The following is a 20,272-nucleotide window of genomic DNA, read 5'->3' as shown; positions in this document are numbered from 1 at the left end:
TCAAAACAGTTCGGTGTGTAGAGAGCGACATCGAGCGAGAGGGATAATGAGGTACCCGCGGGTGCCGTCCTCAACACAACCTCGCGCAACGACAACCACGCAGATCCCACATGAAGACAAGCGAAACCCATTCAGAGGAAAGAAAAAAGAGCACGGAGAGCTGGGAAGAAGAAGAGGTGGAGGACACAGAGAGATCAACGGAAAACTACATCATCCTTGCAAGTGGTGAAGAGATGTAAAAAAAAAGACCGCAGCGAACTCAGAGCGCACAGACAGACACGACCCTCGTGCCAGATTCGCAGAGAGAGGGAGAGAGTAGAAGGACGGAGCACATGCTGAAGGTGTGCGCACTACATCAGCCCAGACACGCAAGAAGAATGTAAGCGTACATGGAGACTTCACAAAAAAAGGAGGAGGGGGCTGGGGAAAGAGAGCCACGACAACAAACCGATAAAACGGGAGCCGTCGTCTCAAAGGGGGTGGGCGGCGGCGAAGAAAAACGAACAACAGTGCTAATGTGCCCTTCACACACACACACACACCAGCCTCACCTGCAGAGACGGGGAGAGAGACGTGCGTCGGCATCCGTGTAGCACAGGACGACATCCACGAAAACGGCACACACACGTCAAAGCAGAAAAAAGAAAGGAAGAAGAGGTGATACACTGAACAGCCGCACCGCCCACCGCCTCCACCGACACACACACACATACACATACGAAAACGCTCGCGCCAACATGTTAGTGGCTAGCGTGACCGTTTCCATTGGTCTCTGCTGCCTCACTGACACCTCCTCCTTGTCAACGTACGGCGCCACATAAACATGACTACAAACACATACACGTATGCACATCTGATAATACAGGAGGCCGGCCCATGCCAGTCGTGCAAGAGCCCCCAACGACAGTCAGTGTCTGTGCGCAAGCTAACCGAGAGAAAGGGAAAAGGGGAGAGAACACAGGAAGAGGCAGCAGCGCAAACTGGAAAAAAAATCCGATGAAAGGTGTAAGCAGCAGGGGGGGCAATGAAGAGAGGACTGCATCCAGCTCCACCAACGCCACACACACACATACAGCGATGGGCGTGTTCGCCGCTGGTTGGAGCTCGGCGCGGCTTCTACCACCCTGACGACGATGTGGCTGCGAGCGCTCGCTATACCTCCAACTGCATTCCCTGGGCTTCGGAGCCGTGTGGCACGTGGGTAGAGCACGGCATGCCATCGCTGCTGTTGCCGAGCGTGCGAAGCGCAAGGTTTTGCGTCAAGCCAGGCTTCGGCGCCGGCGTAGGCGTCGGAAAAGACGTCCTCTGCGACAGTGGGGTGCAGACGGCACACACAAGACAAGTGATCTCCCGCGAATGCCGGTGGACATCGTAGAGGAAGCGGCCAGACAAGCCGCTGACCTTAGTTGAGGAGTGGAGGTCGCACGTGTCCGTTTCTGCGGAGCGCGCGGTGCAACGGGTGTCGGTCGGGGACTGGGATGGAATGCATAGGGAAAGGGAGCTGGAGAGGAACGCCGAGGACACACTCGAGACGCCGGCTGCGCTGAAAGTGTGGCTGCCGTTCGGGACGGCCTTGTGCGCGCACATCTCTGGGGATTCGCAGTGGTCTACAAGCGACGCCAACGGTGGTATATTCCCTTCGTTCCGCACGCGCGGAGAGGCCCGCGAGTCCTCTCCGCACGAGAGGGGAATTCGCAGGAAAGGCACCGCCTCGCACAGTTCGTTGCCCCCTTCAAGGTGTGGATGAAGCGCCGGTTCAGTGGCAATGGCAGTCCTGGCGCCTGTGCTGACGGGACTCGGCCGCTGCGGAGCCTTCACCTCATCCTCCACCGGTGCAGCGTGACGCTGCGTCGGTGCGCTGGCGGGAGCGCCGCATCGGCGCAGTGCAGCATTTCGCTTGTGGGCTAGTCGCGCCAGGCTTCGTAGACTGCTGCCATCTGGTCGCGCGTCGATCGGTCTCAGCGTAGGTCGCCGCGGTGCCAAGGGTCGCAGAGTTGGCGGCTTGTGCGTTGCACGCTCGGATACGTCCCCGTCATCGTCGCCGGCAACACCCGCATCGCTCTGCGCGCGCAGCTCTGTAGAACCACCAAGGGCTGTGCTGTACCGCCCTTCTTTCACCAACCTGTACTCGCGAAATGTCGTAGAGTTGCCGACACGAAGATATAGCGCTGGAAGAGCGGTGGCAGGGGTCACGGAGGGTGCCGCGCTCGACGCCTCACTCGAACGCGTCGAGCAAGAATCCTCGCGCTTGACCGCCTCCGGGCCGCCAAACGTGAGTGATGGAGAGTTCGCGTCGGCCTGCTGGCGTGCTGTTGCTTCCTTTGTGAGCGCAGCCTCGATGACGCCCTCTTCGACCCGGATTCTCTTACGTTCAAATTGGAAGAGCGGCGAGTAGTACCAGAAAATAGACGCTTTTCTACGATTGGAGTCAAAGTCAGCGGCGACATCAGCGACGCTGGGGCCGACGGCGTCCGTCTGAAGCTCACCCACAAAGCAGAGCCCCGTCAGGAGACTGCCGTTGCAGCGGTGCCTGCCGGGCTCGACCTCGGCACTGCGGCAAATAGGGAAGAGCTGCAGCTCGTGCGGGCCTAGGTGCAAGACAGGAGGCAAGGCCATTGTTGGCCACCACCGTCTCTCCTCCCTCACCCGTTCTTGAGCTGTGGCGCCTGAGTTGTACACGGAGTCTGCGGTGTCACCGGTTTGTCCTTGGATTTTGTTGCTGCGCTCGACACGGTGGACCGGCTACCCTGCACCAAAGCAGTGGGGACACAACGGGAATAAGACAGGCGGGGGAGCGGCAGTGACACTGGTGCACACGCAGAAACAGAGAAAGGAGGCACGCGGCGACTGGAGGGGAGAGGAGCGCGATGAGAAGTTAACCAAGAAGAAGAGGGGAGGGTGTGTGAACAGGCACGGCCTTCCAAGACGCGAGTGACAGAGAAACAGCGAACTCGATGGATAGGGAGAGCGGAGAAAGAGAGAGGACAAGGGAGGGGAAGGGGGGGGGGCACATTACGAGGGGGAGGTTCAAGGAGGGAATAGGACGGGAGAGCAGTGAAATCTCCGAAGCGAGAACGGAGCGGCCTTTACACTTAGGAGGATAAGGTAGGGGGTAGAGGAGGAGGGGTGGGGGGGGGGGCTGCCTATCGGCATGCAGGTCCCCTGAAAGGAGAGACGGTGTGGAGGAGCAGAGCGGAGCAGCGCAGGGTGGCGAAGCTAAAAAAACGAAAACAAAAAGGCTCGAGGAGAGATCGGAAAAGACCGATGAGAAGCGCAAGAAATACGTGCAATAAACAGATATATATTGCCAGCAAGATAACATCCATACAGGCGAGCCCATCAACAACAAAACCGATGACGCAGGGGAATTCCGTGTGTGTTCGGAAGGCAGCAGAGGGAAGAACTGGGAGGGTGGAGATGCAGTGGGCGGCGGCGTATCGCAAAAGGTTCAAGAGCCACGCACGAGATGGAGGAAAAGAGAAACGAGCATAGAAGAGGTGAACGCTCGACAATGTAAACAGGGAAAGCAGACACACACAGCGCACACACACAGACAGAAAAAAAAGAGGTCCTGTTCTCTGATGATGGAGGGGTGAGTGAGGGAACTGTGGGTGTGGATCGTTCGGGTCACAGTAGAGCGCGGCGATGAGAGGCGCGTATGGCATATATGTGTGCTCGGAAAGGGAAAGGGAAAAAGAGAGACGAAAACAGAAAAGACGTTCTGGGCGCAAGCGTCCCTACCCCCACCTTCGGCCAAGCGTGCGGCAGCGGGTGCGCCTACAGAGTGCCACCGGTGATGACTCGGTGAAGCCAGTAAAGAGAATAACAAAAAAGAACTGGTGGGCAGAGTGTGTGTGTGCGTGTGTGTGGTGGGAGAAAACGAGCAGCAACAACGACGAAAGGAAAATGAAATCTGTGCACAATTATAGGGCAGCGGCGCGGGGAGGAGGGGAGGGGAGGGGGGGGGAGATGAGCGAAGGAATGCACGAATGAGACAGGCGATCGTTATGGGTGGGAGCACTGCAGGAGCGTAAGAGCGGAAGTCCAATGTGAGGAACCAGGCGAACGAAAAAAAGAGCCCATGTGTGACGAGGGCAACGGAAGGCGTAGCGGCACACACTCGCACCTCACTCTATTGCTCTCTAAAGCTGGGCGAGGAAATAGGTGGCCGTTTGCGCAGAGTCACCAGAATGAATCGAGGCCTAACTCGCGCAAAAGTTGCGGAGGAAGTTGTTCCACTATAAGACAGGGAAGAAACACGGATGCCAGCAAAGGTTGAGCCAGGACAACAAGGAAGTCAGAAACAAGGAGAGAGTAGAAGACTCGCAAATGCACGTGCGGGACACCGAGACCCCGCCGCATCGAGCACACATTCGCGGGCTGAATCACAGGCGCACTCCCTACTCGTCCACAATGGAAAAGGATGAGCGCTGCAGCTTGCTGCGCAAGAGACAACAGGGTGGCGCATGACCAGAGAAGCGCAAAGCGCTTCGCCATCCGATGGAAAGTCGGCAGAAGCTCTGCATACGTTATCCTGGCAACTATCGGAGCTTCACGACGAGTGCGCGTGCCTGTGCGCTAGGCATGCGCCCGAGAGACGATGCATCCCATTCTGTATGTTTTTTTGCTCTTTCCGTGTTCCTGGCCTTCACACTCACACGCGCACACCTCACCAACCACCCCTCCCCCCCCGGCCATGGGGACAGGACAACGCAGGAGCCAGCCCTGACAACATGACGGGCATGGAGAGGACAGAAAAAAGGGGGCGTATGTGGCCGCGAGCCGCACCGACGTGAAGGCCGACGGCACAGCAAGGAAACGAAGAGAGAGTGAATGAGAGGAGAAGGGGTGAGAAAGCGGTTCGAGGGGGGCGGCTCCTAGGTGGGTGGGTGGGGGGAGGGGGGCACATCAATGCGGAAAACGATAAGGACAACAGCCGCGGGTGCAACGCCTAACAAAGAAAGAAAAGCAGAAGACAACAGCCGTCAAACTGCCTATTTCGTCTCGTATCGCTGGCGCTGCGCATCTGCGGCATCAGCAGTGTGTAGGCACACCAGCTCACCGCATGCGTCGCTCGCGGATGCCTGCAACATACAAGGGGAGAGAGAACGACACTCGCTGCTCACACACGTGCCGCATGTCTGTTCTTCCTTTCCCTTGGCCTGTGACAGCGTCCATCTGCGCAGCGCTTCTATGCAAGCTGCATAATGCATTGGCACCTCAAGCCTCGCCAACTCTTTCACATCATTCTTGTGTGCCCCCTTTCTCTGCTTGCTCTACTTTGTGTTACGAAAGCGGGGGATGGGGCGCACAACACATTCACAGAGCCGCCAGCCAGTGCCGGGCTACACATGCTCAGAGCGATTGAAAGAGATCGCCAAAAACGAATGGCTGGAGTCCGATGCGCGCCTTCGTACAGGGGTCAGCCTACACCGAGAGAGTCACGCAGGACGGCGAAACTTGCAGGACGCTCGGAGATAGCAGAGCGGCAAAAACTCATTTTGCTCCCCCGACCCCTACACCACCATCAGCCCTAAGACAAAAACGAAAGTGGTTTTCAGCTCCGGGCACATCCTCCAGTTAGTCACATAAGCGAAGCTATGGGCGCACGCCACACCCGGCATCGCAGCTGTATCGCCGCCTACGCAAACTCGGCCTTGACGGCTGTCTCGATTGCCTCGAGCGCCGCCGTCACCTCGGCTTCCGTCGCCAGACTCTTAGCCACAATACGCAGTCCCGAGACGTTGTTCACCGGCTCATCTCTTGTGAAGACGTTTCGCACGACCGCCACTTTCTTCTTCTGCAGGGCATTGATGACGCGCTGGAGACGGCTCTCCACCTTTTCCAGCCCCTCACGATTGACGTAGGCCCGCTCCACCGCAAGAAGGATCACCGGAGAGGCGTCGTCAAAGCTGCTCACCAGCTTGATCTTCTCAGCATTGAACCCGGCCTCACGGAGGTGTCTGCGCATGCGCTTCGCGTGATTCCGCAGCTTGGCCACAAACGTGTCATCACGCGCCATCACGGCGAGTGACTGCGAGACGGCGGCCGTGATGTAGGGGGGCAGCGCCGCCGAGAACACGTACGCTGTGGCGGTGACGCGCTGATGGTCAATCATGTTCGACGCGCCAGCGCAGAAGCCGCCAACCGCACCCATGGACGTACTCAGACTCCCAATGTACACGTCCACGTCCATCGTCGGGATGTTAAACTCCTCAGGAGTGCCGCGCCCCGACTTGCCCAGCACGCCAAAGCCGTGGCTGTCCTCCAGCAGGAGACGGAATTTGTACTTGTGGCAAAGCTCCAAGATCTGCGGCAGCGGGCAGATCTCGCCCGTGTTTGAAAAGAGGCCCTCCGTTAGAACGAAGCGGCGGTGAGGCTTGCTGTACCCGTCCTTCGCCACCACTTCCTGGAGCCGCTCCTCCAGACTCTTCATGCTGCAGTGCTTGTACGGCCGAATGTCAGAGCGAGAAAGCATGCAGCCCTCCATCACGGAGGAGCTGACGCCGTCGTCGTACACAAGGTAGTCGCCGCGGCCGGAGAAGCAAGAGATGAGGGTGGCCACGGTGGCATATGCGAAGCTGTACACAACCGCGTCATCCGTCTTGAGGAACTTAGCCAGGTCCTGCTCCACCACAAGATGTGGCTTGATGGTGCCGTAGAAGCTGCGAGGCCCGCAACTGCCCACGCCATAGGCGTTCACGGCTGCCCGCGCAACTTCAACGACCTCCGGCAGCGTTGAGAACGAGTGAAAGTCGTAGGTGGCAAAGTCTAGGCACTCCTCCACCTCCGATGAGCCGGGCCGCACAATGGTAATGTGGCTCCCCTCGCGTCCGACCACCTCAGTCAGCCCGTAGTACTCCGGCACGGGCACGTTCGACGTTACCGAGCACTCGGCACGGAACGGAATGGACTGAAAGGCGGCAAGGCGACGCTCCTGCTCCTCAGGGGACAGTCTGCTCATCAGATTTGGCGGCTTCCCCCTCCCGCGGCGATGGAAGCGCTGCAGCAGAAAATACGCTAGCAGGGCGGCAAAGAAAAGCTCCAGAGCACTGTGGAACGGGTGGTTCATCAGCTGCTCTGACAGCTTTTCCGATACAGACGACATCTCTGCTCGACCCGTGTCTTGTGTGAAAGGCAACGAGACGACGACGAAGAGAAGAGAGCGCGCGCGGCAGGTGTCTTGAGAAGAAGCACGCGAAGTGCGACAGTGAGGAGAAGGGGGGAGGAAGGGGGACGCTACGAAAAACGGCAAAAGCCAAAAAAGAAAAAAGGAAAAACAACAACGTCCACGAGATGAATGCGATGATGGAGACGAGAACAGACCAGGCAGGGGAGGGGGAGAGACCCCTGTTGCTCGATTTGACGTGATGTGTGGACATGCGCACGCGTAGGTGTGGAGACGTTTTTTTTTCGCCGTATGATTATGAGAAGGGAGAGCGATGGAAAAGATGAGGGGTAGGGAGGGGGAAAAGACAAGGTGGGCGTATGGGCGGGTGGGGCATCGTGCAGGGCTCCTTCTCCTTCCCCCCCCGATCGGGCGGAAAAAAGGGAGACGCCCCTCCTCGCCGACACCCCACCACCTGTTGATCATGTCGCGTTTCATTTCCAAGCGCCTTTTGTCGGTTTTCGCCTCTGCCGCTCTGTTTCCTTGGCCATGTAGCGCTGAGCGGAGTTGTCAGTGCGCGCCTTCGCGTTTGGGCTTATGTGCGTGTGCGCGTCTTATCGGCACGCCATCACGACCCCTAGTCGCCGAGCGGCTCTCCAGAGATCGGCTCCTGCTCCCTCTCATTACAAGTGCCGACAATAGCTCAAGACAATCAAGAGAAGAGGCGTGGCAGATGATGTTCTGCGACGTACTGCTCGTAATCTAACGCATGGAGCTCATGGTGCCACGTCCACTGCGAGAAGAAGCGCAGCAAAAGGCGAGCCTCGTTCGTTTCGCGTAGCAGTGCGGCCTGCAACCGCCGTCGAAGCCATCGCTTCCACCGGTCGAAGCACCTCTCCGACAGGTGCAAAAACGCCTCGTGGTGGATGAGTCGCATGCTAGCCCCAATGAGCGCACGACGCTGCCACGCGCGAAATGCCGCCATCGCCACTTGCTGCGCCGCCCGCACCTGCAGTGGAAAGGTAAGATAGCCCTCTAGGGCGTGCAAGCGCCAGCGGATCAGAGTAAAGCGGGCCAGTGATCGCTCCGCGGAGAAACGAATCTTCTCCACAGCCCGCAGCTGACGGCACCCACAGGGATGACACGTCCATGCGTGAAATCGGAGACGCGCGTGCCGCTGTCGGTTCACCAGCCCCAGATGCACAGCTCTCGCGCGTTGCCGTCCACGCACTCGCGCCCACAGACGCCACTTATCCCATGCAACGCGACAAAGCCCGTCAATCAACGTCGCGCGTTCGCGCGCGGCAGCTTCTCGGTTGAGCACCTCTCGGCACAGACGCCGCTGCGCAACTAATCGCCACCACGCAAAGGACCTAGCACCCACACGCCTCCACAGAACAAGCTGAGCGCGGTGCTGGACGCGCCTCAAGGCAGTGCGGCGAACCGCGTAGAGTCCCCACCGCAAGAACCAGCGCTCCAACACAATTGTGTTCGCCTCTGCGCGAATGCGCTGAAGTTCGGCAGTAAGAGTGTCGCGGCTTAGGTGAGTGGCAACATGTGCACGGCCCTCGAATGCAGCAGCACGGCTTGGTGCGCGCGCGTGCGTGTGCCGCTGTGGCGGTGGCTCCCAACGCCAGGCGCTGCTGCTACTCTCATTATGAGACGATGAGCTTAGCTCCGGTGTGGAAAAGGATGCGTCGCGGTGCCGCGCGTATGACATTCCAGAGAGGTGCATGAGCGAGCGATAACAGGAAAAACGTATACCGCAGCAGCCACGCTCTCTCAGTACCGTGGGCGCGTTTTGCTCCCCTTGTCCGATACCCAGATGCCTGTGAAGATAAGCAAAGGAAAGTCGGTGTTGCCACGAGGGCAAGCGCATCTGTGCAGTGAAATGTACTGGCGCGCCTTGGGAAAGGGGAGGGAGGAGGGGTGAGGGTGACAGTTTCGCCTGCGCACGCATCTGCCCAGCAAACTGATTGGAGTGTCGGTGCTTCAGCGATCGCCTCACCCGCCTCCTTTGTACTTGGGGCCTCTACCAGCGACTTGTTTGTCTGAGACACCTCGTGACACGACAATGGTGCGGAATGTCGTGCGGCGGGTCGCACGCCGCCAGCGCTGACCCTGCAAGTGCATGAAAGTACACCTCGGAAAAAGACCGCAGAAGCGAAGCGGTGTTTAACTTCTTTCGTTGCTCGTTCCGCGCCCTCGTCCTCGCCCCTCCCCCCATACACCCCTCCTCCGGTCATCACACGCCTACACCAACTCTTCCAACGTCCCGACTAGAAGACAGATTTCTTTACCGCCAGACGGCGTAACGGGAGCTCGTTTGAGGCGGATGCGTCGGCAGCAGCACCACCGTGGTTGAAGTGGCACATTTCGGCATGTCAGCTGCCAGCGCACAGGTCGAAAAAAAAGAGCGTGTCGAGGACAAGAAGAAGCTTTTCGAAATGTGATGCCGTCATCCCGCTGGCAGGGTCCCCGAGGCGTGTGTGGGGTGCTGGCACTCTCAGTTGATGCGGTGCTTCTTGTGTCGGCGCCGCGAGTGGCCTTCTAACGCAACGAGCACCGTCAGTGCCCGCACGCAGAGATCGGGGCAGAGGGTCGCTAGCTGAGAATCGTCCCGCCACATGTATTGAACGGCTCTTTTGCACCAAATGTTTCCTTCAGGAAGCGGGACTTCGAAGTACACGTTGTGGAGACCATGCCAGTCGTCGCGAGGTCGCTCCGACGCTGCCCTCACAAAAGCCGTCGCGAACTCCGAAAACAACCACGTGCTGTCCAACGTAGCCTTCATCGAGAGCCGCCTCTCTTCGACTCCCTGTTCCTCAGGTTTTCTCATTTCGGCCGCCTCACGGACGAGCTGATGCTGCAGGAGGATGTAGTTGACGACAACCGAGCCAACAGGGTTCGCCACACCCGCCAAGGTCTGGGCGACGAGGGCGTGCAGGCACTTTATGTCCGCAGCATGGCTCGCCGCGGCATTGCCGTACTTGCGCAGGGACGGCTGCTCGTGGGAGAGAAAGTGGGCCTCGAAAAAACACCACTGTGCTGGCGAGAGCAGCTCCTTGGCGCGACTCGCGTACACGTCGTGCGACTGCACGTGCCAGTCACAGAGACACGGCAGCTGCGCCATCGCCGCTGACACCGCCTGGACACATCGGTGACCCTCAAATCTCGCTATGATGGCGTTCAGATTCGGGCAAGTCAACCAGAAGAGCGTGGCACCAACGGCAGCCGTGCGTCCGTTGCGGCCATTCTTGCCGGCTGTGACGCACAGAACGCACGCCTTACCGTGCTCTGCGCACGTGAAAAGCAAAGCGTCAGCGATACGGTAGCGTTCCGGATCTGCCGCCTCAGCGTAAGCATTATACTTTGCCTCAGAGGCGGCACTCGTCGCACTTTTCTCCTCCGACATCAGAGAGAGAGGCCACAGACAGATACGCTCACATGAACGCGCCCGCTTCCCACAAGATAGAAGGCGAAGGGGAGAGACGCCACCTCAGCAGCAGGAGTCCGTACCTGCACGCCTATGCTAGGCGTTTGGTCATGAGACAGCCAATAAGCGAAGAGGGAGAAGAACCAGAAGGAAGATTTTGAACAGCGACGACGTGAGCAGACGGCGTACGGCGGTGCGCTCCCTGCGGCACGGACAGGTGAAAGGAGCTACAACCATGCCCCGTCTCGGTGGCAAGGGAAGCACCGTCACATCTTGGCCCTTCTCGAGAGAGAGAATACAGCCAAGCACTGCGTGCTGAAAGAGCCGGCCGCTAACCGGAGACGGGAGCTCACCGGAAGACGCGGTCTCCGCACTAGCATGGTCTATGATGATGGTGCATCTCGTGTTGGTATGCCGCCTCATGATCACAACCCCCCCCCCAAAAAAAAAAAGTAACCGGGTCGCCGCGTGACAGCGTGCGCACGAGCGCAACTAGTGCTTCTGTCACCCCTCCAACACATGTGAAGGGAAGAGGAGGAGGCAAAGAAGAAAAAGATGCCGGAGGGGTTTGGAAAGAGGACGGGCTGCCCGGCAGCAGAGAATACGACGGGCTCAGAGACACAAGAGAACGAGGTAGTGTACATCCCACGTGGGTTCAAGGGCGTTGGGAGGGGCGGATGGAGAAGCACAGGAGGAAAGCGGCGGCGCCTTTTTCGCCTCATGCGCTTACTTCTGCTCGCCGCTTCTGCCACCGTCCTCGCCTGCACGGTAACAGAGAAGGCTCGCACACGAGAAACAAAGAACACTGAGCACGGCGGTGTGAGGCTGATTGAACACTTGTTGTGGCACACACGCATGGACTCCGGCAGAGGGGATACATGAGGGACACGATAAGAGGCGGCAAAGGCTCACAGGCCGTAGATTTTGTTCACCTCCGCAATCGTGAACTCCGTCTTTTTAGGCCTGCTCATGCGATGGACAGACACTTGCAGCGCCGCCTTCGACATCTTGGCGGACTTGAGGTCCTCTGGGTGAAACGCGTAGAGGCGCTCACTTTCCGCCATCCTTGCTTTCTTGAGCGCGAGTGTGTCGTCGTAGAGGCGACGCACACTGACGTCCGTCTGCTCCAGTGTCAGCGTTTTCTTGGAAGTGGTGGCACGGCTGCCGTTCGTGTGGCCCATCGCCTCCGCAACCGCTATGGCGTCCATCTCCTTCCGGCGATGCTGTCGGCGTTCCATTTCGACGTCCACCTGGCGCTGCACACTCTTCTGCAGCGTCTCCTGCGAGATGGTCTGCGGGGGGGCCACAGGGTAGTAGCGCGCATCTAGCTCTGATAGGGTAGCCTCCTTGTGGTGCAGGGACTGCGTGTAGAGGCGATCCACGAGCTGTTCCTCCTGCTCAAGGGTAATGTAGACACAGCCTGGCGCCGTCAGAATACATTCTTCGGCACCATGGGCCATGATGTCACGCCCAAGAGACAGAAGAGAGGTATACCCACACGTTTGCCTCGAAGAAGAGAGTCGGTTCACACGCGTTCGGGCACGCGAACTCGGTTCCTCGGGATCGGGGGTGCTGCAGGCACTGATGGGCGAGCCGCGCACCTCCGGCAACACAAAAACGTGAGTGAATGCGGTGCGCGGTGGAGGACTGGGCGGGCAGCGTTAAATCGCTTCACTCTAGATGGACGGCGACAGAGAGAGAGGCACAGTGAGAGGGGACGACACCTGGAACTTGTGATACCTGCGGTGCATGTCAGCAGCGCCGCACATTACCCCGGTGCACAACACATTGCAATGGCGCAGTCACCAACCGTGTGCGCAGAAGCGGAGAACGCGGGCGCAGAAGGGATATTGTGAAAGTGGACGAGTTCATCTCCTTGCCATGAAGGGATGGCGGAGGGTGTGTGTGCGTGCATATTCGTAGAAGCAGCGGTGAGACAGAGCGCTAGCACCGTAACCAGTATACACACCTATAGAGAGAAAGACGCACGCACTTCAAACGTGAGGACGAGGAGCAGAGTGCCACACACCCTCTAGCATCCACATCCGGTGAGCGGGGAAGCATCAGTGGCGGCTGCTGACGCCCGAAAGCGAATGACAACAATCAGTTCGTGCGTGGCCGCTTTCTTTTTTGTCCTTTGTTCAACCACTTGTGTTCTCGGGTGATGCCACGCCACTGCGGAGACACCACGAAGGCAAACCTCGTGCGGAATCCATGATCCACGTCTGCCGCTATCATCGACTCACGTTTTCCTCCGCCTCCGTCCCGGGCAATGTACCCCATCCCCCCCCCTTCGAGTGCACCGGCACAAAAATACAGCAAGCGCATCCTCTGCCGCTGCAAAGGTTCAGAGCCGCTTGCTTGTGCGGAGAGAGGAATGTGCGTCCCTGTGCGCTGTGTGGTGAGCTGTGCGTTCCCTTCACTCTACGCGTGCGCGTGTCCCTCTCGCCTCCTACGTGGAGGAGGATACCGTGCGCACGCAAGCGAGCCAGGGAGGAGGAGACACACGCGTGGAAATCATTATGAGTTCGTTGCCGACGCGTATGACGCCACCGCTGAGCTCGAATAGAGCGGACCAGGAGCACACGAAGGCATCGAGAACGCAGAGAAAAAGAAAAATCAGTTGAGCAACAAAAAGGGAAATCCGGCGCGCCCCCGCGTCGACGTGCGCGCGATTGGGTGAGCACGGCTGTGCGGCCAGGAGACGTGGGCAACGAAGTGGCGCCAATCGTGGCACCATCCTTCGACACCGGCCAAGGAGCCGCAGCGTTGAGTGGTAAAACAAACTCATTGTCCCTGAAGACACGAGCGCACACGCACGCAGGCCTTATCGCCCGGCCACCCACCCATTCCCATCTTCGTCTTTCGCTTTTCACGCCTCTCTCTTGTTGCTACCGCCGGCCACGAAGGCGCTGACAATGGCCTTGTCGTGCATGTAGTAGTGATACAGAGACTTGTGCGTTTTGGCGTCCAGGTCCACCACACCGATACGGTAAACGTCGGCGCCGCGGCGAACAAAGCAGCCGCCGTCCACCTCCGGCGACACGTTGGTCAGAACCGCGCACTCGCTCGCGTGCGTCACCGGCTGGCTCCTACCGCACGAAACGGCAATCATCAGCGACACGTCTTTGGCTGTGGTGGAGACGTAGAAGCGATCGAGGCATTTTGCGTAGTCCAAAGTTGGCGGCACATAACGAGGGCTTGCACGACTCGCTTGCTTGCAAGCGTCCTCGTCCGTGATCGACGTGCAGCTGCAGAGCAGCTCCGGGTCTGTGTCCAGGACGATCCATTGAACATCCTCTTTGTTTTCAGCAACAGACCAGTGATAGAGCAGATGTGCGTCCAGCACGGGCACCGAGCGCAACTGGCTCTCTTCCGGCGATGCATCTGCGCTTTCAGGGGCGCAGCCGTACAGCTGCAGGTGAGCCAAGGGTGCTAGCACCTGTGAGGCGTCAATGGCATCAGCGATGCCGTTCAACTCCTCAACCGTCAGCGTCTTCGGGTTGCCTGGGTGGGTGCCCTTACGGGATGCGTGGTAGCTGATCACCTTCAGGTTGTTCTGTGGGTTGTGCATGAGTCGCTGCAGCCCCGCGCGTGACGAGAGGGCGGGCCGAAACAAGTAGTTCGGGCAGTAGAGGCCGCTGCCCAACTGAGCGCTGCGCACACAGTCGTGCGAGGTTGCTGAGGCCACAGACGCCGGAGCCTCCTCCGCCATGTCGCGCACCTCCTTGTACCGCAGCATCTGCGCGTAGCGGCAGTGGCGATGCTTCAACTCCTCTATCCAGTGAACAGCGCCATCCGCCACGATACCCACAACTTGTGGTGGCTGCCACGCGCTTTTCGGTTTTACCTCCACCGTGTAGTCGGCCACTCGCCCGGCTGCGTCCGAGGCAGCCATGTCCATCTGGAGCAGCTGCACTGGATCGCTGGTGAAGTTAGGCACCAGTGTAGCCTCCGATGTGTTTTGCATTAGCGCGTGATAGTTCGCCGGCACAATACTTGCAATGGCTGCGTAGAGGTCTGCGGGGAGCGGCACGACCCGTCGCCGACCCGCGTACGCCGCCAGCGCACGGTAGCACTCTGAGCACTCCTTTACCGCCGCGTTGCGGATGCGCAGGGCTGCGCGCTGCGTGGCAGCTCCAGTAGGGTGCGATGCCGAGCTCAAGGAACTCGGCACCAAACGCATGGGCAGATCCACCACCACATTGCACTTTCCAGCGCCGAGAAACACAATGGAAGAGGTGTCCATAGATGATGAGGCGTCGACGGGCGCGCAGTCATCCTAGAAAGGCGGTTCCCAGCTGGGGCGCGTGTGCGTCTTGGGTAGGTGCCTTCTCACGCAGCAGCCGAGTCAGAAGGTGTGCGCCTTGCCTGTGCAAGCGGCTGCATATCTGTCTTTATGGATGTGTGAGGCGCAGCGGAATGTTGAATGCCCGCGGGGGTGTGGGGGAGGGGAGGGGGTACCGATGGCGGAGATACAAAAGAAGCGCGGAAGAAAGAGGAGTACAGCGGAACGAGCGAGGGCAACAAAGTAGCCGCGAACACGTTCATGCACGCCAAGCAGCACCGCCGAGGGGTATTTTTTTTTCTCAGATTCGTAAGACGCGTACACTTGGTTGGTTGCTGGGTTCGTGTGGGCGCCTGCAAACTGCAAAGGCAGTCGTCGTTCACGGAGAAGCGACTGTCTCGCGCATCCCATTGTTATTACTTCTCGGCAGGAAAGGTTATGTGATGCTTGCCTACTCAACGTAGTGTACAAGAGAGAGGAGTCGCAGTCATCACACAGGCGCGGCACCGAGCGGGAGCACGACAGAGGTTGGGGGCGGGATGTGCACGGCACAGGCGGTCCCCGTGGTGGACGCGACAATCAAGGGAGGCATGGGAGATAACGCCACCGTGGTGCTTGAGATGGGCGCATGCGACGCGCCGAAGCAGCGTCGACCACAACGTGCCCAGATGTCCGGAACGCAAAGTGCGCCAGCGTCATTCGTCCTTCCGACGCGCCGCCCTCACACCGGGATGGCCAGCATCGAGACTCGGCGGCGCATCGAGGAAGGGTGCCGCGGCAGATGGTTTCTCCTTCAGCAGCTGCAGAATCGCTTCTGCTTGCCGCTGGGCCCGAGAGTCCGCCAGCGACGCCACACGCGCCTCACCAAGCGGTGTGCCCCTCCTCAATGATCCTGTAGCGATAAAGCCCTGCCGCCGGAGAAGCTCGCCGCACCGCTGTCGCTCGTCGGCATTCCAGCCGCGAATGATGGCCACCACGGCCGGTGAGAGCGGCGACGCCGGCGCACGCGCACCTTCCGTGGGGTCGCTCGCGTCTTGCTCAGCTTCCGCCGCCGACGCTGTCGTGCGCCGCTCCACTTCCTGCGCGTGCTCAAGGAGGGCCAGAGATCGCCACCACTTTGACTGTCCGCTTGCCTCATCGGCCCATATCACTACTTGTTCAGGGCAGTCGCGGAGAAAGCGGCGGTTAGAGAGGAGAATCGGCGTTGCAGCACCGCCGCAGTGCCGGAGAGCCCGCACGAGCAAAGCCCGCTCCAGCATCGTTGGGCGGCGAATACTCTGGAAGAACAGCAAGGCAGTCCACCAATCCGCTGCCCCGTTCGTCTCCACAACGCGGGAAAGCAGGGAAGACGTGAAGGATGCAGGCACGGGTACTTGAAGGACGCTGCTTGCAGTCGAGTGTAGGACACCGAGCAGGGCCCACACGACACACGGAGCTGCAGGAGACTTGCCCGTGCGGACAGCATTGATGTCTCCAGCAATAGCATGGGCTTCAGGGAGATGTGCGCCGCTCGCTCGGCGCAGTAGACGGCGGGTATCCTTGAGAGGCAGACTCAGCCTCTGCATCTCCTGCATCCTGTTGAAGAGCTTACTGGCCAGCGCCAAAGCGGTGGGGCGAGGTAGTGCAGCAAGCGCCTTGCCCTCCTCCAACACACGCGTGACCACGCTCGCAGAGAGGAGTCCACCATGTGAAAGAAAAAGGCGCAGCAGGCGCAGGAGCGACAGGAGCAGCACATCAGGATAAGGGCACTCCCTCGCCCGCTCTGCCAGCCGAACCAGTCCCTTCAGGCACCTCACCACGTCGCACGCCACGGCAGCCTGTTTGAAGAAGCACAGCGCAGAAAGCGTCGCGGAAAACGGTCGAAGCCGACCCAGGTCACCGGCGGCGTCGGCGGCGACGTCAGAACGGCTCATCACCTCGCAAAGCCAATGCTCATGCGCGCAGCGCCCCTCGCGCGCCTCTGCGGCAAGGACCTGCGCTGCGTCCGTAGATGGCAAAACGCGGAGCAGGCGCTGGAGACCATGCGTGTCCACGTCTGCCGAGCGCGCCCTCTCCTTCCCCGCTGCCCGCAACACGCGCCGCAGGGCAGCCTCGTTGTCCAGCAGACAGAACGCGGCCCCCAGCAGCATCCGGCGACGCGATAGGCCGTTCAGCTTTTGCTGAGGACTGCCCCGGCGTCGTCCCGCGCACAGGTGACGTACCTCCTCACAGAGTTGCCGTTCGTCGTGGAACTGCTGCAGCTCCAACAGCAGAAGTGGAAGTGTGCAGGACCTCTCGCTGCGCAGCGAAGCGAGGGCGGACGTGCAGGAAGCCTCCAGTGTTTTCCAGTGGCGCACCGCTACCGCTGCGGGTGAGGCATACCCGACCTGCGCCATCGCCTCCAGAAGCGTCGGTGGCGGCGCCGTGAACCGGTGCGTCTGTGGCTTGCCTACGCGGGGTGTGTCTGTGTCTACCTCGAGCTCGCCATCCTGCTGTTTGCGCAACAGTCGCGTGCAGAGCTGCAGGCCGGCTTTCCAGTCACCCAGCAGCGTGTGGGCACCGAGGATAAAGGGGAGGGCGAGCGGGGTGTGGTCCACAAACATGGACGAAATCGTGCGCGCCGTGTCGACGATGAGAGACGCGTCCACTTGGACGCGGAGCAGCCTTGCCGTCTTCAACACTGCGAGTGGCCAGTGAAAGCGCTCTGTGGACGCGAGCTGCACCACTCCACTCGCAGCGAGGGCGGCTATCGCCTTGAGAAAGACCTCCTCGGTGAGACGAGGCTGTTGGTTGGCGGAGATGACGGCACCCTCGACCCTGTGCGTCGCTCGGAGGTAGAGGGACACGTCCGCCAGGAGCTGCGTGCACTCCTCTGGTGTTGTCGCCGTTTGACGCCTCCAGGTTTGCAGCCGCGTCCGTGCCGGCGTTATGGGCACCGTCGGCAACGTCCACTCTGCCGGTCCCCCGGCCGCCGAAGTAGAAAGGGCTTGAGCGGCGTCTATTTTGGCGGCGGCAGCAGCAGCTGGAATAAGCTGCCCTGTGCCTCGTTCTGGCTTCAACTCTCGTGTTGGTGCGTTTGTCAGCGGCGAGCGCTCGAAATGGTGCGCGCGAGCCGAGGCAGGGATGACCTTGAAAAAGTACTGCTGATTGCGCGGCTCTGCCGCGGCGCAGATAAGTCGTGTGACCGCACGTGATTGGAAAGTGCAGCACTCGATACGGTCTTCTGCGCATCGGCTGTCGCTGGTGCCCTCGAACAGGGTGGCGTCGCGAGCCTTGCCGCACGCAGCGAGCAGGAAGTAACGCAGACGCGTCGGAGAGTAGGCGTGGGGGCAGGAGAGCAGAAGAGTCCGCCATGTGGCGGGCGACGTGGCCGTCAGCGCGTGTGCAAGTGCCTCGGGATACGTGAGAGCTGCGGCCTCCGGTACGGTTAGAGACGAAGTCTCTGCCGCTCCCGGCCGCTCTTCCTGCTGCAAGCGCTTCACTGCTGCCACGTATGCACCCAGCTCCGGTGGGATGTCAAGCACACCCGTCGCGCCACCGCTACCGCTCTTCGTTGCGAGAGGAATGAGCGGCGCCGCCACGTCGTAGTACTGCGCCGCACACGTAAGCGCTAGCGCCATGAGCCAATTTGCGTTGGTAATGCAGCTTACGACTCGTCTGGTCAAGGTCCCAGCGAACATGCGTCGTGTGCAGCAGTGCAGCACCGTTGAGGCCAACAGGAGGTACGTGCGATTGTCCATCACCGCCGGTGGTAGGCCTTCGAGCAGGCGACGAGCGCCCGGGTACGTTTGCGCGTGCGGTTCTTTTGAGAGAAAGGTGCGAAGAGCGTCCACCCAGTCAGTGGAGACGTCCTCGCGGCGCAGCTGTGCCTCGGCGGCAAACTCTGCTGGCTCGGCCCTTTCATTCCGAGGACCGGCCGGAGCGTCGCCGTGCTTCGAAACCGAGGAATCACACGACTGCGCAAGCGGCGCAGTCGTAGTGAGTGAAGCACCACCCTGTCGCGCCAGCAGTGACCGGACGTAGCGCCTCATCCCTTCGCGCGCAGAGAGGCGCACCGCGCGACTATGCTGCACAATGTCCAACGCAGCCTGCCAGTGGCCCGCGAGGCCTTCAAGGGTTGCGTGACTGAGCACTAAGCGCTCCTCTGCCTCACGTGTCAGCGCCTCCCGACCCAGTAGCGTCATGTGTTTGCTTAGCGCCAGCGCAATCTTCGCGTCCTCCGGCGAGCGCCGGCCAAGCGCGTAGCCGTGCTCCACGACACCGTACGGAACCGGCAGAAGTCCGTTTGGCAGCGAAGGCCGCTCTCGCAGGGCCGCTGAGACGAGACGCGCGTAGTCAACTATGTAGGCGGAGCGCTTCAGGGAACGGTACTGCTGCACCAGCGCTGCGTCCTCGTGCATATCCCACGCGGCTAAGGCCAGGCTGGCGACCCTAGCAGGCGTCCGTACAGCATGTGAACTCAGAAATTGCCGCTGCGCCGGCGTCATAGCTTGCAGCTGCCACGGCAGTAACGCCAAGGCGTCCTGCCACGGTACCCGCTGCCGCCGAAGCGACCGCCAGATGCGCTGGGCGCTCTCCCGTGAGCTTAGAAGGGGCGGCGGGGTGGGTAACGATGATGACGCCGCTGCGGGCAAGGAAGCGCTCGATGACGTTAGCGCCGGCGCCGACTCCTGGAGACACGCTACCGTCTCCCTCAACAACTCCGTGGCTGGACCGGTTAGATTGGCTGGGCGTACCGCATCCAGCTCCGCCCAGCGGCGGCCCAGGGACTCCACCTGTGTGACACGAGCGTCATTACGAACGGTCAGAGACACCCGCAGCCGCCATAGACGTGTACCGTGCATCAAGGCAGCGTTCGTCTGGTGCTGCTCGTGAGGGGCTCGAGCCACTCCTCGGAAAAGGCAAACCCGCGCAAAGCGGATAGGTGTTACGAGGCAAGCTGATGAGCTTTTTCCGGTGTTTCGCTCACCGGTACGTGTGAGGGGAGGTGGTGAGCGCCTATGTGTATTGGGATGCGTAGCGCCGAACGCGGGCGCAACGTGCACGAGGAACTCGTCGGTGCAGTTGCTACAGCATAAAGGAGCATATGTGCGTGTCCCCAAATGAGTGCAGCGAAGGAGCAGCGAGAGCAGAGGGAGGCTCGACAAGGCAGCCCAGCAGCCCCCCTGTCACTCTCCCTCTTTACCCCTCGTCCCCCTCCCCCCTCCTATCCGCAACGCACAGTGTCTTCTTTCACACTTTTCTTTTCTTTCGTGGCCGCGGGTCTCGCCGTACGCTCAGAGCATCCATTCGTGGGTGTGAGCAGATTGTTTGTTGCGGCACAGACACACACACACACACATGCAGACGAGATACAATCCCGAAAAGAGGGGAAGGAAAAGCACAAGTAAAAGGTGAAGCAGCATGAAAGGCATAACCTGTGGGCTGAGCAGCACGACAGCTAGGCGCGCGCCGGCGGACC

The 20,272-nt window shown here is 60.2% G+C and overlaps 7 protein-coding genes across 7 annotated transcripts; all 7 read right to left on the bottom strand.

Annotated features, from left to right (window-relative positions):
- Positions 1–1,152: 1,152 nt before the first annotated feature.
- Positions 1,153–2,616, bottom strand: LMXM_33_3745 (hypothetical protein; the record flags this gene model as incomplete). Its single annotated transcript, XM_003878884.1, has 1 exon — positions 1,153–2,616. The coding sequence occupies one exon, from the start codon at positions 2,614–2,616 to the stop codon at positions 1,153–1,155; it is 1,464 nt and encodes a 487-aa protein (XP_003878933.1).
- Positions 2,617–5,641: 3,025 nt separating this feature from the next.
- LMXM_33_3740 (serine palmitoyltransferase-like protein) lies at positions 5,642–7,108 on the bottom strand (the record flags this gene model as incomplete). Its single annotated transcript, XM_003878883.1, has 1 exon — positions 5,642–7,108. The coding sequence occupies one exon, from the start codon at positions 7,106–7,108 to the stop codon at positions 5,642–5,644; it is 1,467 nt and encodes a 488-aa protein (XP_003878932.1).
- A 712-nt stretch (positions 7,109–7,820) lies between these two features.
- Positions 7,821–8,843, bottom strand: LMXM_33_3730 (conserved hypothetical protein; the record flags this gene model as incomplete). The annotated part of the gene is made up of 1 exon (XM_003878882.1): positions 7,821–8,843. One exon carries the CDS (start codon positions 8,841–8,843, stop codon positions 7,821–7,823), a length of 1,023 nt encoding a protein of 340 aa, XP_003878931.1.
- A 771-nt stretch (positions 8,844–9,614) lies between these two features.
- Positions 9,615–10,523, bottom strand: LMXM_33_3720 (conserved hypothetical protein; the record flags this gene model as incomplete). Its single annotated transcript, XM_003878881.1, has 1 exon — positions 9,615–10,523. One exon carries the CDS (start codon positions 10,521–10,523, stop codon positions 9,615–9,617), a length of 909 nt encoding a protein of 302 aa, XP_003878930.1.
- A 929-nt stretch (positions 10,524–11,452) lies between these two features.
- Positions 11,453–12,004, bottom strand: LMXM_33_3710 (conserved hypothetical protein; the record flags this gene model as incomplete). Its single annotated transcript, XM_003878880.1, has 1 exon — positions 11,453–12,004. One exon carries the CDS (start codon positions 12,002–12,004, stop codon positions 11,453–11,455), a length of 552 nt encoding a protein of 183 aa, XP_003878929.1.
- A 1,412-nt stretch (positions 12,005–13,416) lies between these two features.
- On the bottom strand, positions 13,417–14,793 carry LMXM_33_3700 (conserved hypothetical protein; the record flags this gene model as incomplete). The annotated part of the gene is made up of 1 exon (XM_003878879.1): positions 13,417–14,793. One exon carries the CDS (start codon positions 14,791–14,793, stop codon positions 13,417–13,419), a length of 1,377 nt encoding a protein of 458 aa, XP_003878928.1.
- A 734-nt stretch (positions 14,794–15,527) lies between these two features.
- LMXM_33_3690 (conserved hypothetical protein) lies at positions 15,528–19,655 on the bottom strand (the record flags this gene model as incomplete). Its single annotated transcript, XM_003878878.1, has 1 exon — positions 15,528–19,655. One exon carries the CDS (start codon positions 19,653–19,655, stop codon positions 15,528–15,530), a length of 4,128 nt encoding a protein of 1,375 aa, XP_003878927.1.
- Positions 19,656–20,272: the final 617 nt, after the last annotated feature.

The sequence above is a fragment of the Leishmania mexicana genome, chromosome 33, assembly GCF_000234665.1.
Source record: "Leishmania mexicana MHOM/GT/2001/U1103 complete genome, chromosome 33".
NCBI lineage: Eukaryota > Euglenozoa > Kinetoplastea > Trypanosomatida > Trypanosomatidae > Leishmania > Leishmania mexicana.
This window is presented reverse-complemented; position numbering and strand designations above follow the sequence as displayed.